At 30.7% G+C, this 17,486-nt stretch overlaps 2 protein-coding genes across 2 annotated transcripts; one reads left to right on the top strand and one right to left on the bottom strand.

Moving 5' to 3' along the window:
- The first annotated feature begins 3,247 nt into the window (after nt 1-3,247).
- LOC111021762 (tubulin beta-4 chain) lies at nt 3,248-6,113 on the top strand. The gene is made up of 4 exons (XM_022298805.2): nt 3,248-3,393; nt 3,792-4,190; nt 4,270-4,539; nt 5,238-6,113. The coding sequence occupies exons 2-4, from the start codon at nt 3,797-3,799 to the stop codon at nt 5,912-5,914; spliced, it is 1,341 nt and encodes a 446-aa protein (XP_022154497.1). The 5' UTR covers nt 3,248-3,393; nt 3,792-3,796; the 3' UTR covers nt 5,915-6,113.
- A 1,065-nt stretch (nt 6,114-7,178) lies between these two features.
- On the bottom strand, nt 7,179-9,571 carry LOC111021728 (10 kDa chaperonin, mitochondrial). Its single transcript, XM_022298763.2, has 3 exons — nt 9,381-9,571; nt 8,524-8,663; nt 7,179-7,445 (listed from the first exon to the last, which is right to left on the bottom strand). Exons 1-3 carry the CDS (start codon nt 9,483-9,485, stop codon nt 7,397-7,399), a joined length of 294 nt encoding a protein of 97 aa, XP_022154455.1. The 5' UTR covers nt 9,486-9,571; the 3' UTR covers nt 7,179-7,396.
- Between the last annotated feature and the right edge of the window lie 7,915 nt (nt 9,572-17,486).

The raw sequence follows: 17,486 nt of genomic DNA, 5'->3' as shown, positions 1-17,486 counted from the left end.
AATTTGTCTCATGTTGCTTGAAGATGTAATAGAATATAGTTTATTAATCTATCTTATTTTCTAATGTGCTACAAAAAGAAGAAAAGTGACATTTGAACCATTATTACTATTGAAAGAAACATATCTCCTTTTGGAGTGACATAGTTAACTTTAAATTTAGTATATATTTGGAAACTAAAAAATATATCATAATTAATTGTTTTTATTTTTTTAATACATGTTGGAGAGGGGATTTGAACTCACCAACCTTTTAGTTTGAAGTATATGTCAATTATTGCAGAGTTATACTCACTTTGACATCGTAATTAAACTTGAGTTAGAAAATTGTGTCTAATAGATATTTGAACTTTTAATTAACTATCAATTTTGTATCTAATAAATCCTTTAACTTTAAAAGTGTCAAATAAACATATCAATTTTTTGTTTTGTGTTTAATAGGTCCCTAATTTGTAAGATATTTTTTAAAATTCACACTTATAATTAATAGATCAGGTCTTATTTGACAAGAAAACTTAATATTGTGTCCAACAAATCTAAAAATCTTTAAAGATGCCAAATAGATCAAGTATATATTAAAACAAAATTCAAACCTCAGGCATATTTTAGAGTGATGTACCTATTACTTTTTAAAGTTCAAGGATTTGTTGGACATAGTTTTGAAAGTTTATGATTAAACTTATAATTTAATTTTTAAATTTTTAAGAAAAATCTCAATAATTTATAAAAATAAAGGGTTAAGTAAAATTCAATAAATATTATTTTTTATTTTTATTTTTATTTTTTCGTATTGGCTGTCACGCTGGCAGTTCACATGTCACTCCAGCTTATCTCATGTGCCATGCTGTAAGAAAGAGAAAAAAAAAAGAAGCTTCTAAAAGACAGCTCCACGCGCCTTCTAAAATCTATACCTGAATCAACCATTTAAAACTTGCCACGTGGATACTACAACCAATGGTAACCAGCGTGTTGTTCACGCGCTAAAGTGTCAGTGATACGTTTAATATAACTTAATCGACGGAAACGAGATTTAAAAAATTGGGATTTGACAGTTAATTAGTTGCCGTCATTAATTATCTGACGAATTTACCCCCCGTTTCTGGTTCTTGAAGCGCCATAACCAAGTGAAATTACTTATTTGCCCCCGATCCCGCTCATGAAATTCTGACAAATCTTTGTTTTTTGTTTTGGAGTGTTTTAGTCAAAATATTTATGATAATTAATTGGAGGGAATCCATATCTTGATTTTGGATTTAAATTCAAATATTTAAGTTCTTCTTGTTCAAATATGTAGACTTCAACCTTCCAACTTATGATATATGTTTTATTTGAGTTTAGGTTCACGATTTTAATCTTATTCTATTTTATTTGATAATACATATATCGCTCGTATAATATTGTTTTATGAAATTTAAAGGTGTGTTTCTATTGGTGGTTGTTGATTTTCTTTATAGTATTACAATTCAAATATGGGTGAGAATTCAAATTTATATTAATCTATTAATTAGCTGAATTCAGTTTAGATTAGCAAAGTTGTTGGATAAATTATTCAATTTTGGTTCACAAACTCTCATAAATATTTATCTTAGGTTTGTAGTTTATTTTTCGTATAATTTTTAACATTAATATTAGATAATTTATTTTAAAGATCACATCATGTCATGCAAAGTTTTTGTTAAATGTAATTACAATAATTTAGGAACAAGGACCACGATATATTTTTATATGAAATTTAGGGATCAAAATACCTTGAAGACCAAAGTTTTATTTTAAATCTAAAACTTGTAAAGAAAATAACATCGGGGATTTTATACTTGATAATTGAGTTGTAATAGTCTATTTATTGGTCAAATATGCAAATTAAACCAATTAATGAAAATCAATTGAATGGATCTATTTGTTTATGTTTCATTGATTTCTATTTGTTTTGGACTTAGTAGTCAAGTGTTCGATTTAAAACAAATTAGAACTCTTTTTTTTTAAATGATTAATAAAAAATTAACGATTAGAATAATTTTTATGCAAAGTTTTATTAATTAAAAAATAATTCTCAAAAGTTTAGGATCAATAATACAAGCATATTGTTATTTGAAAGACCATTCATAAATGTTAGGTTATGTTTTTGTTTAGCAAAGGCTTTCAGTCACTAACTCAAATATAATTACTAGGGTTTAGTTCGATAATTATTTTATTTTGATTTTCTACTCTTAAAAAGGTAAACTTGTAAATATTATTTCTATTTATATATTTCGCTATCTACTTTCATTTATTAATAAAAGTTGAAATACCAACAAAAAAAGTAGTTTATATTTTTGAAATTATGCTAAGAATTAAATTAAAATTTGTTTTAAAGAAAAGTAATAACATATTAAAAATTTGTGAAGAAGCAAATATAATTTTAAAAAATATAAAACTAAAATTAAAATGGCTATGAAATAGTCGGGCTAATTAATCTTTGACCTTGCTTTAAAAATTATTCTCACACAATAGTTTATGTTTGTCAACATTTTTCCCCTTTTTTTTCTTTTCTTTGTCTCCCATTTTTAGTACAATAAATATATTAAGGAACCCAAAATGGAACTTCCAATCTTTAAGAAAGAGGGTAAGAGTAAGGTTTTAAATATGATAAAAATATTGAGGTCTCAATTTCATAAAAATATCGATAAAAATGTCGATGTCGATATTGATGGATATTTTTGTAAAAGTTAAAATAAATTTAAAAATCATAAAAAATATTGAAATTAATGAATAAAAATTTTACTATTTCTAAATAAATTTAAAATAATTAATATTAATATTATGTATATATTAGTGGAATTTTTTTGATATTTTTCATATTTTGATGACTTTTTGTAATATGATGAAAATATTGATGTTGAATCCACTGATGCATGAAAATATCGATGGGTCTTTAATACGATGAGTAAGAGGCTTCTCTTTAAAGGTTTAAAAAACAACTCTTTTTTTTGTAATTATTTCTTAAAATAACAAACAAAAAGAAACAATGTAATTTAAATAAAAAAAACTAAAATAATAGCAAAATCTGGACGACAGATCGACTCGACCGACAGATCATGTCGTTTTCTATCGAACAGTGAAGGCATATTCCGACACAAGTCAAAGGACATTAATGGCATTAGGGGCAAGGGTATATTTGTCCTAAGACCCAAAATATTTGAAAACTAATTAAAATTAAACGATCTTAATCTCAGCCGTCCATCTCCATAATCCAACGGCATCAAAGGTGGTTGATCAAATTGGAGGGAATCATTAACCACCGTCCGATCTCTCTCTGCCCATCTCACTCGCATATATAAACCACTCACCAGAGTTCTTCTTCATTGCTCAGTTTAATTACTTTTCTCTGATCACTCGAAGCTTCTTCTGCTGCTTCAGGTGAAATTCTGCTTCTCATCCTCCATTATCGATTGCAATTTCCTAAAGCTCTGTGATTTGATGTAATTCTAATGTTCTTCAATTCCGTTTTATCGTTTTGCAATCCGGAAATGAGGCCTCTTGTTCGATTTCTGTGTCTTTTGCCTTTAATTCGATCTCGTGATTACCTTATGATTCGACTCCGTGTTGTGTTCCGTTTGATGCTAATTTTTGAAGCTGGAGATCATTCTATTTAGTTCTAGTTATCAATTTCGATCGGAATGTTTCGTTCTTATTTCTGGTGATTTGATGTCGTTGTAATGGAGCTGTTTGTACTCTCACTTGATGCGTTGAATTCGATTTCATACTGGTATTTGTGTGTTTATTGTGTTTTGAATCTAAATTGGGTTTAATTTTAGGGAAAATGAGGGAGATCCTTCATGTTCAGGGTGGACAATGTGGTAACCAGATTGGTTCCAAGTTCTGGGAGGTTGTTTGCGACGAGCATGGAATAGATCCAACTGGGAAGTATGTAGGAACTTCAGATCTACAGTTGGAGCGTGTCAATGTTTACTACAATGAAGCTTCTTGTGGGAGATTTGTTCCTCGTGCAGTGCTCATGGATTTGGAGCCTGGTACTATGGACAGCGTTCGCACCGGTCCCTATGGCCAGATCTTCCGCCCCGATAATTTCGTCTTCGGACAATCAGGCGCGGGAAACAACTGGGCTAAGGGCCATTACACTGAAGGTGCTGAGCTCATAGATTCAGTTCTTGATGTCGTAAGGAAGGAAGCCGAGAATTGCGACTGTCTTCAAGGTATAATCAGCTTATATGCTTGTTGTTCTGAAGTTGAGTTAAGTTCTCACAATTCAATCGTTCTTTAATTTCTGTGCAGGTTTTCAAGTTTGCCATTCTTTGGGGGGAGGAACTGGTTCTGGAATGGGTACTCTGCTCATTTCCAAGATCAGAGAGGAGTACCCTGACAGGATGATGCTTACATTCTCCGTTTTCCCATCACCAAAGGTTTCGGATACAGTGGTTGAACCATACAATGCCACCCTTTCTGTTCATCAGCTTGTTGAGAACGCAGATGAATGCATGGTGTTGGATAATGAGGCCCTTTACGATATCTGCTTCAGAACTCTTAAGCTCACCACTCCTAGCTGTAAGATTCTTGAAAAATATCCGCCTTTCACTGCCCACCTTTTGCTTTTTAATTCATGCATTAAGTTGAATTTGTTCTCTGGTTATGTTTTGAAATTGATTAGAGTATTCCATGGATCTAGTCTCTCTCGGCATGCCATTGGTCCCAAATAGAACACTACAAACATAAAATGATATTTACTTCGAAAGGAAAATTCCTTTTCCGGACGTTCCCAAATTGATCTAGATTTGAGATTTCAGTTGCCACTACTTTCTATTTTTGTCCATCCGTGTATGTTAGAGCTGCATTATGAATCTTTATCTTAGAATGTTTATCGAACATGTGGAAATGTGATCGAGGATATTCGATATCTTGTTCGTCGCTTTCTTCTCTTGGTTGTCCTATCCCACGAATGGGAATTGGGATGCAACCATAGCATGTGGGCTGTGGTCCTAGTTCTTGACATCATCTGAGTTTTTTGTGAAAGATACTATTTCAAACCAGGACCACATTGTTGTCCAAACGCTGCAGTCCTGAAATCAACTGCATGCTGCAGTAACCATAAAATTTTGTGCTCTTCTTAGACTGATGTGATATTAAATCTTGGTCATATCATATGTTGTTTCTTTCCATGATGCTGATGTTGCCTACAATTAACAAGATTGGTGTAAAAATTTTCCTAATTCACATGTACTAAACTTTTAGTAATTTTGTTGCAGTTGGTGATCTGAACCATCTGATATCTGCAACTATGAGTGGAGTTACCTGCTGCCTCAGGTTCCCTGGCCAGCTTAACTCCGATCTTAGAAAGCTGGCTGTAAACTTGATTCCCTTCCCTCGGCTACACTTCTTCATGGTCGGATTTGCGCCTTTGACATCTCGTGGCTCGCAGCAGTACCGTGCGTTGACGGTCCCGGAATTGACTCAACAAATGTGGGATGCGAAGAACATGATGTGTGCTGCTGACCCTAGACATGGGCGGTACCTGACTGCCTCGGCCATGTTCAGGGGCAAAATGAGCACCAAGGAAGTGGATGAGCAAATGATCAATGTCCAGAACAAGAACTCTTCCTACTTTGTAGAGTGGATTCCAAACAATGTGAAGTCAAGTGTGTGTGACATTCCCCCCAAAGGGCTTTCCATGGCGTCCACATTCGTCGGGAACTCGACGTCGATCCAGGAAATGTTCCGGAGAGTGAGTGAGCAATTCACTGCCATGTTTAGGAGAAAGGCTTTCTTGCATTGGTACACAGGTGAGGGAATGGACGAAATGGAGTTTACCGAAGCCGAGAGCAACATGAACGATCTCGTCTCCGAGTACCAGCAATACCAGGACGCCACCGCCGATGACGAAGGCGAATACGCCGAAGAGGACGAACCAGAGGACCACATGTAAACTCACTCATATTAAAAGACTGCAATAATGAGGCCATGATCAGTAGGAAGTTGGAGTGTTCATACAAGTTTGCATTTATGCATTGGTTTCCACTGTCTGCTTGTGTCTAGTGTATTTTTTTCTTTTTTTTAATTTTTTTTTCAATCTTTGCTGTCATGGGTTGATATTATTGGTTTTGTATAATATTGAAGTTTTTGTATTTTTTTTTTCTAATTTCTAGCAGATTCTTTACTATGACGGAATCAAAGAGTAGCATTAATTTATCCATTCCATACACCAAAAGAGGATGGGAGATGTAGATTTTCCGAAGTCTCCAAAGAAATACTCTCTTTGGGAAATGGTAGAAATTGAACACTCTCTTATTAAGAATGAAAATGTATCTTTGAGAGTGATATGAATCTCCGAGAGCTATCCACTAAGACGCTCTTTTATATAGAAAGGCTACTTCGAGGGGAAAAAAAGTCCAAACATGACTTTTTTATTTGGAAAGTCACAAGAAAAATAAAGTTACAACTTTCAAAAGTGATAATTTAGAAGAGTCATCTGTTCAGAGCAATATATTAGTTCAAGATCGAATGATTCAAATTTGAACATGGATCAAAAAGTGGTTCAAACTAGCAAAGAGAAATTCAGAGACAACGCCATGTTTATCAACATGGCCTACATCTTAACCATCAATGCCACACACTTGGAATAGAACTCTTTCTAACCTTCAAGGAATCAACCTATCGACGTCAATGATCAAACATACCATAAATTGAACCAACCCAAGCATTACACATGGATCATTACTATGTATTTTCTAACCGAAAAATAATTTTAAAAAATATAACGTGTTCCACCCTTTTCAAATACCTTCCTATTACTTTATCCAAAAAAAAAAAAAAGGTCTTGTACCTCTTGGATATTAATTATTTCACTTGTTCAAAAGAAGGGAAAAAAAAGTATTGAGACAAACCACCAAACCTCCTACCTCTTTATTGTGGCATCTCATCCCCCTTCAAGTTGCTGTTTAGTATAGGTGAAAATGGAAACAAATGAAATAATAAAATAAAGAATAGAAAGATCATACCAATGGCCAACAGCTGGAGCCAACTTGATCCATTGGCATTGATTCTTTGATTCAATTTAATGAGCTCTAATTAAATATATTTCATTTCAAATGATTCAATTTGGATTTTTCCAATCCATTCAACCAATTTTCCAAACTAACCCACCAGCCACAGCCTAGTTTATTAATCTTTGGTGGGGAACTACGGGAAGATAATAGAATAGGAATCACATTATGGAAATGCCAAAAATACCCATCTGGCTCTAGAGAAGTTGAGTGAGAGATGTTCAAAATTCATACTAGAATTTGTCTGGTAACATCAAATAGATGATTTAAAAGTCTCGCTCAAAAACACAAACATAAACTGCCTCTCTATATCAGAAACATGTAACTAAGTGTTGGAATAACAGTCCAACTTTCACATGATCCACTTATTCATGCAGCGTTCCTAATAGATCTTCGTCACGGAATAGATATAACCTGAAATTCAATGGTTAAATTATTCATCGGGGACTAAATACAAAAGAAATGAGGCAAATGCAGTTATGGGAGAGCATCAAAATGAATACAACAATTGAACGAAATTGAGACTAAATTACTAATACAAAGATTGAAGAATTGATGCTTGCTAGAACTAGCAACTTCATTTTGTAATTTTTCATTCTTTGGTTATTTGAGAACAAAGTATAAGACAACCCATATTGAAAATATAAAGAAAACTCTAATTTACTCAGAAATTCACCTTTACAAAGGATCTGAGATGATTATATTCAAAATCTCCAAGTAATAATATTTATCCGTGAGTGTCCAGACCAGCTTACGTGCACCTCGACTAATCTCACGGGACAACCGCCTGACCCTTAGTACCGAAAACCCATAGGAATTACTAATTCCTAAAGTAGGTGACCGTCATGGGATTTGAACCTATTCCCTTTTAATTAACCCTGGTCCCTTTGGACCAATGAGCCATGCATGATGATTGAATTTGTTTTAAAATTAGGACAAACAAGAAATCATTCCCATGTTTTTTTGCTCTTTGTTCATGTCCTAGTAAATTGATACAATTTTTCAAGTTACTGAAAGGAGACAATCCCTGTATAGATGACTACTCTATCTCATAAAATTGTCTAACCCGACCGTCAAAAACCATCATAAACTAACTAGAAACCGCCCAATTATGCAGTAATAAAGACAGGAGTCAGGACGTATTACCACCATTAGACATTTCTTCTTGACTAATCCAAGACAAATCTAAATTAACTATAACACAGTACAATGACCAACAATATAAACTCATCACACTACAAGATCTCCCTATTAAACACAAATGTCAAGAACATTGAAATATTCAGCATGAATTTTTAAGAGCAACAGAAATTAAAATAAAAATCATAGTAACTATTAGACCACATGGTGCAATGTGCGGTGGCTCTACCAGAACTAAAGATTATTTCCAATTACCTGGTTTAAATTCTAAACTAAATTCTTAAGCAAACAGGCCTAAAATTCCATAAACAACAGAAGTAAAAAAGAATAAGTATACTAATACTATACATACTGCTTATCTCCAAGTTTGACTTCAGTTCCTCCATATTCTGGCAGGAGGACGGTGTCACCTTCCTTTACAGTAACTGGAATAAGGTTTCCCTCTCTGTCACGAGTTCCAGGACCAACAGAGAGAACTTTTCCAGAGTTCAACTAGACAAGGAAAAAAATCAGTACAAATGGCACTCAATATGTGAACAACCAATTTCATAATGCAAAGCTGAATGTCACAGACTCACAACAACTTTATACATACTAATTAATGAAGACAACTTTTTCAAATTTCGTCCTTCCAGAGCAGGGAGTGTAAGATTAAACTTTACAAGCTATAATCCAAGTAATATTTATCATGAACGAAACAACCACAAAAAAGACCAATGGAAGGAGGAATCCTCAATCAAAACTACTCCGCAAGGTTTTCCCACTCAAAAAACTTCTTAACTAACAAAGATTTCTGTTGATAATGAATATTGCACCAGTCAAACACAATACCCTTTTCGGAGAAAATCATGGAATGAAATAGTCACCAATATTGAAATTAGTAAAGGAAATGAAACGAAATGAATTGGATACTCACATTTCAAGACATTATGCAATACTTCTTAAATAGGCGATTACAACAACTAATAACTAAACTAGATAGATGACAGGAAACGAAAGTATACACCAAATAACTACAACAAAATGGCATCCACAAGCACCAAATTTGAAGTCACAAGTCACAACATTTGAAAAAACCATATATCAGAATCTGGGTCATAAATAACGAAAACAAAAAAGGCGAAATTTCCGGCAAACTCGATTCCCACAAATTTCCACAGCAAACAAAACAATTAACAAATTTTTTTCAGAACAAGAACGAGCATTTACCTTACTGGACTTCTCAGGGAGCAAAATGCCAGTGTTGGTTTTGGCAGGGGGCACGATCTTCTCGATCAAAACGCGATTCAGCAACGGGACCAAACGTTTCGCCATCTCAGGCAATCGGAGAAATTGAAACTCGGCCTGAACCCTAAAATCAGCGCTGCGTCTGCGATTTTTGCAGAGTTTTCTCCACGGCCTAGGGTTTAAGGAGGGGTTTGTTGGCTTCAATGTCAAATTACGTAAATAGACATCATGGGGCCCTCAGTTTTTTCCAGATTGAGGGTAGTTTCGTAAATTAGTCGATCCCCCTTGTTCTAGAAAGATCTCTCTCTCTACTAGAACATGGGGATTTTTTGTTCACATGATTGGATTAATTTTTTGATTCTTTTAGGCTAAATATATATTTTTAGTCCCTTTATGTTTTTTTTAATTTAATTTTTATGGTTTAAAAAGTTTTAATTTCATCTTTTATATTTTAATATTTTAAATTAATTTCTTATCCACTGATAAATATTAAAATTGACTTGTGATAAATTTACATGACATAAATATGAATAAATAGAAATTTAGTAGAGAGAAAATTTGGACAAGAGAATAAAACTCGAAATTTTTTAATAATTTGGAGGAGCAATTAGAAAATTTTCTTTGAAGATGAGATTTTTCCTCTTGCATGTCAATAGAATGTTAGGTACGTCATAGTTAGTCAATTTTAACCTTTGCCAATATCTAGAGATTAAATTGAAAAATGTTAAAATAAAAAGAACTAAATGGGAAAAACAGACTCAAACATTAGTGACTAAAACATATATATATTTAACCTATAATGTAATCCTCATTAAAAAAAATCTTATCTCTAATATTTCAAAGGATATATTCCATCTTTATATTTTTTTTTAATTAGAAAATTAATCTAACAATTTAATCCCCTATAACTTAAATTTTTATCGACTTAATCCATAAGTTTTAGTATAATTCCTATTATGAAAAATCTTGTCAAAATTTAATATAGTATGATTTTTAGTAAGTACAAAATCTCTCATCACACCTTTCCTTTTTTTTTTTTTATAAAGCCCTCATTACATCTTAAATTCTTTTAGTTTTAAAAATGCATTTGATCCTTGTAATCTAGGGGATACACACTTTATACTATTTTAAGTACGATTTAATCAAATTTTAAAATATATGAACTAATAAAGGAAGATGAACCAAATGTGATTTTATCTTGCTGTCAGATTTTCTTTTTAATACAATTAGAAATAGATGTCTTAACCATTTAAACTATGCTCAAGTTGTCTTGCTATAAATTTACATAAAATAAATAAATAATATGATGTTAAATACCATTTATTAATAAAGTTATAATTAAATACCTTATATTTTAATTTGATGAAAAAGAGATGGTTACTCAAGAAAAAAAATTGAAAATTTACTCACTTCATGTGATCTAATATTGATTAATTCGGCTTAAAAACCACTCATTTATTAATTTATCTTGTCTCAATATGACTTCTTGTTATAAAAATTAATTCTACTAAGAATATTGTTGTACAAAAAAATTGATATATTATGGTGGACAACGGGTGGGATGGAGATGCATTCCTTATTATCGGGCCCAATTTTCATCTTTACCCTCATCCCCATACTTTGGAAGCAAGGACGACGACATGAATCTATCCATAATATAACGAGGAATTCCCGCTAGATTCTCTATAGTCACTCTATATCTTTTAAAAATAAGAATAAGTAATCTCAGTATTAATAAATAGTTAGAATTATGTTCGAACTATGGTAGTCACCTATCTAGGATTTAATATCCAACGAGTTACCTTGGCAATCAAATGTAGTACAATCTGATTGTCCCATGAGATTAGTCGATTGTCCCATGAGATTAGTCGATGTGCGCGCAAGCTAATCCGAACACTCACGGATATAAAAACAAAAAGTTGGAATTATTAAACAATATTTAAAAATAATTAAAATGTTTAAATGTAAGGTGTTTTTAATTCCAATAGTTTTCTTAAATGCAACAGATACCATCAATTTAAAAAAAAAAATTAAAACATATTTCTCTAATCACCTAAAACAAATATAGCTTTTATTTTTTTAAGAAAAAAGTTCTAATATATTGGGGTGGGCCTATTGGATTAATAGCCTTATTAAAAGAGGGAGGGAGAAAGAAAAACCATTTTTAAAATTTAAACATCATTATTCTTTAGCATTTAGTGACGAATTTGATTGGAAAAAAAAATAATAAAAGGTTGGAATTGAAATTTGGACAAAATTGAAAAAGTGCATCGGTGGTAAATATATAATTTTACACCCACAAAAAATGTAATAATAAAAAATGAATGAATGATATATGAGGTTTGATATCATAAAATTTCTAATGAATCCATTTTCTATAATATAAGTGTGAATATAGGGATGACAAAAATATTCGCGGGACTTGATCCACGCGGGTATCCAACCCGATCGGGTCGATGATTTCCTGATTTGATCGGGAACGGGGTCAAATCAGGGATCCCAATCGGATTCCTCGGCAGGAACGAAATTGGTCCCCCGCCCCGTCCCCGTCCTCAGCCCTGCCCCGTTTAATTTTTTATTACTTTTTCTATTTTTATATAATAATATTAATATATATTAATTTTATAAATTTTTTTAATTTTTTTTTAAAAACTCAAACTATACCCCATTTAGCCACTTTTATATTAATAATAACAAAAATTAATTAAAAATTTTTAAAATTAAATTTAAAAATTAAAAAAAATTTATAACGGGGACAGATTCGCGCCCCAAAATTTCGAAGATGGGGGCGGGGATGGAGATGGCCCCCCAATCCTGCCCGGTCCGTTGCCATCCCTAAGTAAATAAATTAGGTATAAATTAAGAAGGTATCAATTCAATTAATTATCATTGTTATTAGAAATTAGGTTTTTAAGTGAAAATATCTTCTATAGTGAAGAGGGACAAAACTTCTTGTCATTATTTTTCTTTTGACAAATAAAACTTATATTTGAAGTGGGAAGCTTGTGAGGTTATATTTGTAATCATGATAAATAACTATTTATAGTTATATTAATATATCATAATCTAATTTTGAAATATATTAATTAAAGATGTGAAATAAAAGCTCAAAATTGTTTCATTCTTTCTTTTTATCACATAAATAATTCCATATTCAAAAGGTAACAAATAAGTTGGCCAGTCAATCTCATAAATCTTATCAAATCAGAAATAAATGACCACATGCACAGTTTACTGCATTAATCGAGAGTGTTCAAAATAGATTAATAACAGTGATAATAAATATATTCAATAAAACATTAAATATTATATATAAAAGATATGTTAATTGAAAGAAAGAAAAAATAATGAATTAAAGAAACCTAAAAATTAAGAGTTAGTAGTCAAAATTTTCAAGCTAGTATAAAAAGAATCCCTAGGAATCAATGAAAAATTTTGTAATCAAAATATAGATGGTGAAAATTTTATTCATTTGTAGATAGTTTCAAGAGCTTCTCAAAATTCACAAACAATGAAAAAAATAATATAATAAAATTAAACTTACATTAATCATCATTTCAATCCACATATTTTCTACTAAATTTTAATTTAATTCCTATAATTTTTCAAACTTTTTTATATGACATATTTTATTTAGACATGATAAATAAAGAAAACTCTCATGTATGTATGTATATTATTGAAATGTTAAATTATATAAATCAAGCTATTGTAAATTTCAAATAAATTAAAGTTATGTATATATAAAGCACTTATTGATTTGAAACATGCAAATAACAATTTAGAAATGGTAAGAATGTGGGGAAAAAAACAAAAGAACAATGATAGATGTATCAAGTACTTTGACCAACAAAAGAAAAAGTTAGCAATAGAATTCATAAGCTTCATGATGTTGTTGTGTGTACTCATCAAGACAATGCCTCATCTAAGATTTGATCTTTTTTTTCTTTCTTCTTTCAGGAAAGAAATTTCTTTAAACGATTCAAAAGTCATCAAGGTAACTGAATCTTGACGATTAGTATTAACAAGTCTGAAGAAGAAAGTTTGATAACCTCATGAACTCAATTCCCAAATTGACGCCTCCCTAGCAAGGGAGTGAACAACACCATTAGCTTCTCTGAAAATGTGGGAGAAAAAATCGCTTCAAATGATCGAGTCAAACTTTGAATGTCATCAACACAATTTACTGCTTCCCCTTGCCAACCATAATTCCCACGAATCAACCTGATAGCTTTCGACGATAAATGTAACTTTTTTATACACGATAAAAATAGCTAGTAAAGTTTCATATCGAGATACAAATATAAGATATGTCTCTCTACTTCAAAGAGGAGATTTCGGACCAATAATTATGGTACTTCTAAGAAAAATGTAAAAAATGATGTCTCTTTTGAAAATTATGAATTTAACTAAATTAGTCAAACATGTTATAAAAGGTACCATGCATTAACTTGAGTAAAATATAAAACCTTGAGAGATATTTTTTTTTATTTTTATGACAAATTAAATTATTAAATATTAAATTTATCTATGATATAATTATTACAATTATGCCAACATGAATATATAGCACAGCAAGTAATTGGTATATACTACTTGAGGTTGGAGGTTTAAATCTTCATAATTTCAACGTGTTGTACTAAAAAATAAAATAAAATAATTGTTGGATTGTAATTCTATCAAAATATATAATATCATTATCCCATTTTATATTTGATATAAAATGAAAATCAAATGGATTGAAAATAATTGATCAGTAACAAAATTATTTCACGGACTTAGGAAATCATAGGGTTAATATATATATATATATATATATATATATAATTTTTTATTAAAAAAGAATAATACTATAAATATGAGATGGATTTTTGAACTTTAAGATTTAGGGAACTTTAAAATTTAGGACGGTTTGTTTTTGGAAATGTAGATGTCTGGAATCTCATATTCCCGAAATTTTAGATGTTTGGAATTTCAGATAGTTTTGTAGGAAAATTTATAAGAATATCTGAGAATATTTTGATAGCCAAGTTTGTTTTACACGATTTATTTATGAGAATATTTTAAATTTATATAATGTTCCAAAAATACCCTTACCGATCATCATATAATTTTTATGTTAAATTTAATATTATTTGAATTCATATAAAAATTTTACTTTTATTAATTTAATATTATATTTTATGTCAATTTTAGTTTATGTTTGGTGATATTGGAAGGGTAAAATAAGCAAAAGATTGTGAAAGATTGCACGCAAGATTTTAATTAAAAATAAATTAAGATATTATACCATTGATTAATGTTTGTTTTATATATGAATGTAGTATATAAATACGATGGTATTTAGACATTTATCAATAAATTAGTGCATACATTTATTTTTTAAATAAAATAAAATAAATGAGAAATAAATATTATTGGTAAAAAAATATTATAGAACAAAAATGATGAGGGACAAAATTGTCAAAAGAAGATGTCCAGACATCCTAGGATGTTCGAGCATTTAAGAATGTCCGGGTATCCAACATTCCTATCAAAGAAACACGAGAATTTGGATGTCTATGTCATGGGAATCTCATATTTCCACGAAACAAACATCCTCTTAGGAAATTTACCGATGACCAATCTACATAATTTAAAGTCTCTTCCTATATTTGTGATAAAATATACTACAAATAATACACATATTGATATATTTGCAGTGTGTGATTTAAACATAAATGTAATGAATTTAAGAGGAAAAAATGAAATATATTTTCATTTGTGCAATAGTTTTAAAAATTTTCATATTTGTCTGTTACGTTTATAAATTAATGAACAATATTGTTACAAAAATTCTAATAAGGAAAAACGTTTTAAATTTTTAGAACAAAATCATTATTGGTAGGGGCATAAATAAGACACTATATGTGGACAAATCTTGTTGGGACACGTGGATCGAGGGCATGAGTTCATAGAAACTATGCTGAGATTCATATAAAATTATTGACTCTAGAGATATAGTAACATGGAGAAGACTAAATTGTTTCAAGCACCGACAGAACCAGAAGCGAAGTATAGTCTTAGCGTGAAGACGGTCGAAGTATGATTTTGCTAGCCAAAACATTTCGGTCACTAGCCTTATTTCTATATCTGACGGTACGATCCAGATCTTCCACGACACATTCTCTCAAAACGCGCCCTACAAAGGAAAAGTCAAATCTTTCTAAAAAGTATGCAATTTCTTGTACCAATCCATTATATTAGCTCTCCTTCTAGCTTTCTCGAAACTTAAATTGCTTAAACTTCGTAGTGCATTAAGGAGAGCACTGCCCTAAAGTTGAAGTTCGTTTTGTAGTTTACAAGCAACCGTCATTCCTACAGACGCCATTGTTCCTCATCCACATAAGTCATTGGATTTCAAAATTAATAATTATTATTGTAGTTATTATTGTAGTTAATTTGTTAACAATTTTTGAAAGCCCTATTTACTCGCAACTATAAAATAATAATAAAAAAGTTAGTCCATCCATCATGACATTCAAAACGGTACCTCTAGATATATCTATATATAGTTTTCTATCTAATACTCTTTTCAATACGAACACATCATAACTAAAAGGTAAAATGTTCCAAATAATATAACTTTTTAATTTTATTACGTCACAAACACGATTCATAGAAAAAACTTTAAGTTATACCACTTAAATTATATTCAAGTTGGCATCTATATAACATAATTAGTTGTCTTACGATAAATATGTTGTAATATTTGTTAAGTTATTTTGATCTGTTACAAATCTTATAGTAATTCTTTTTATATCTTGGTGTACCTATTTGTTCACATCATGACTATGACTCTAATACCAACTGTCAAGGACAACAGTATCTCTCGTATTCCAAATATGTGGACAATAGTATGATATTGTCCATTTTAGACATAACTCTCACAGTCTTGCTTTCACCCAAAAAGAGACTTGAGATAATTGTCCTCTTTTATATATCTATGACATTCTCCTTATTTAGTTAATGTGGGACTTTGGTTGCATTCCCATTATCTCGATGCACCTAGATTCGTCCCGAACAACTTTTAAGAATTAAAGTATGTGAGAAAAAATAGATGTTTTATCTATTTTTTTTTTGTTGTTGAAATACCTTTTATGACCCTTTGGTACCTTGTTCTTTCTTTCTCCTCTCTTTATAAAAGTGCTGCTAAAGACATCATCATTTCTCTCAAGAAACTCAAAATCTGACTTTGATCACCTCTTTCTTCTTTGGTGGTCCATCCTCACTCTCAAATTTAATTTTCTCACCCCCAAGAAAACTCCACTGGAATTTTCTCACCAAATTTTCTCTCCTCCCAAACACCATAATAAGCTTCAGAAAACTCCAACTTAATAATGACAAGAGCCATTAATCATCAGTTGCCCACTCTCGAGTGGCTGTTCATCATCAGACAGCACAGATTTGCAGTGAACAGACCCTACAGTGATAAATATTTTTAATTTGTTTGCTTTTGAAATTAAGTACAAAAATTTCATTTTCATAAAATCAGACAATTTTCATTTTAATGATATTGTGCATTAATTGAGTTTTGTTTCTTTTGGTTTTTTTTTTGGCTAATTAAGACTATTTTTATACTGTTGATTTGAGGGGTCTTTTATTGTGTTGGATTTAATTGTGTCAAGATTTGTAATTTTGTTTTTATCTAAAAAAATTATACGTATATTTGAGTCTCTACTCATTTAAACTACCAATTATAAGAGAAAAGAAATTCATTAATTTTGATTAAGTTGAAATATTTTTTCAAGTACTTAATTTGGTTGAAAGTTGTTTGTTTTATTAAAGCTGATGATGACTAAACTTAAACCAAAGAAAAATGCTTTTGGTTTCTTACTTTTAAGTTAATTTAATCCCTACGCTATTACAATATTGCATTATCGTTCTTTAGTAAAATTATTTTTTAAAAAATTTTAGTTCCTCTAAACTTGAGATTATACTTCTACTTAATTTATTTTATTAATAATTATTAACTATTATTGTTGACGAACATAGCTCGATTACTTCTTAAAAAAATTTGAACTTAAAATAACCACCCTTAAAAAAAGG

Source organism: Momordica charantia (assembly GCF_013281855.1).
Source record: "Momordica charantia cultivar OHB3-1 chromosome 1 unlocalized genomic scaffold, Mcharantia_2.0 BLBB01000001.1, whole genome shotgun sequence".
Lineage (NCBI taxonomy): Eukaryota > Viridiplantae > Streptophyta > Magnoliopsida > Cucurbitales > Cucurbitaceae > Momordica > Momordica charantia.
Note: the sequence above shows the minus strand (reverse complement) of the source record. Positions and strands in the feature narration are given on the sequence as shown.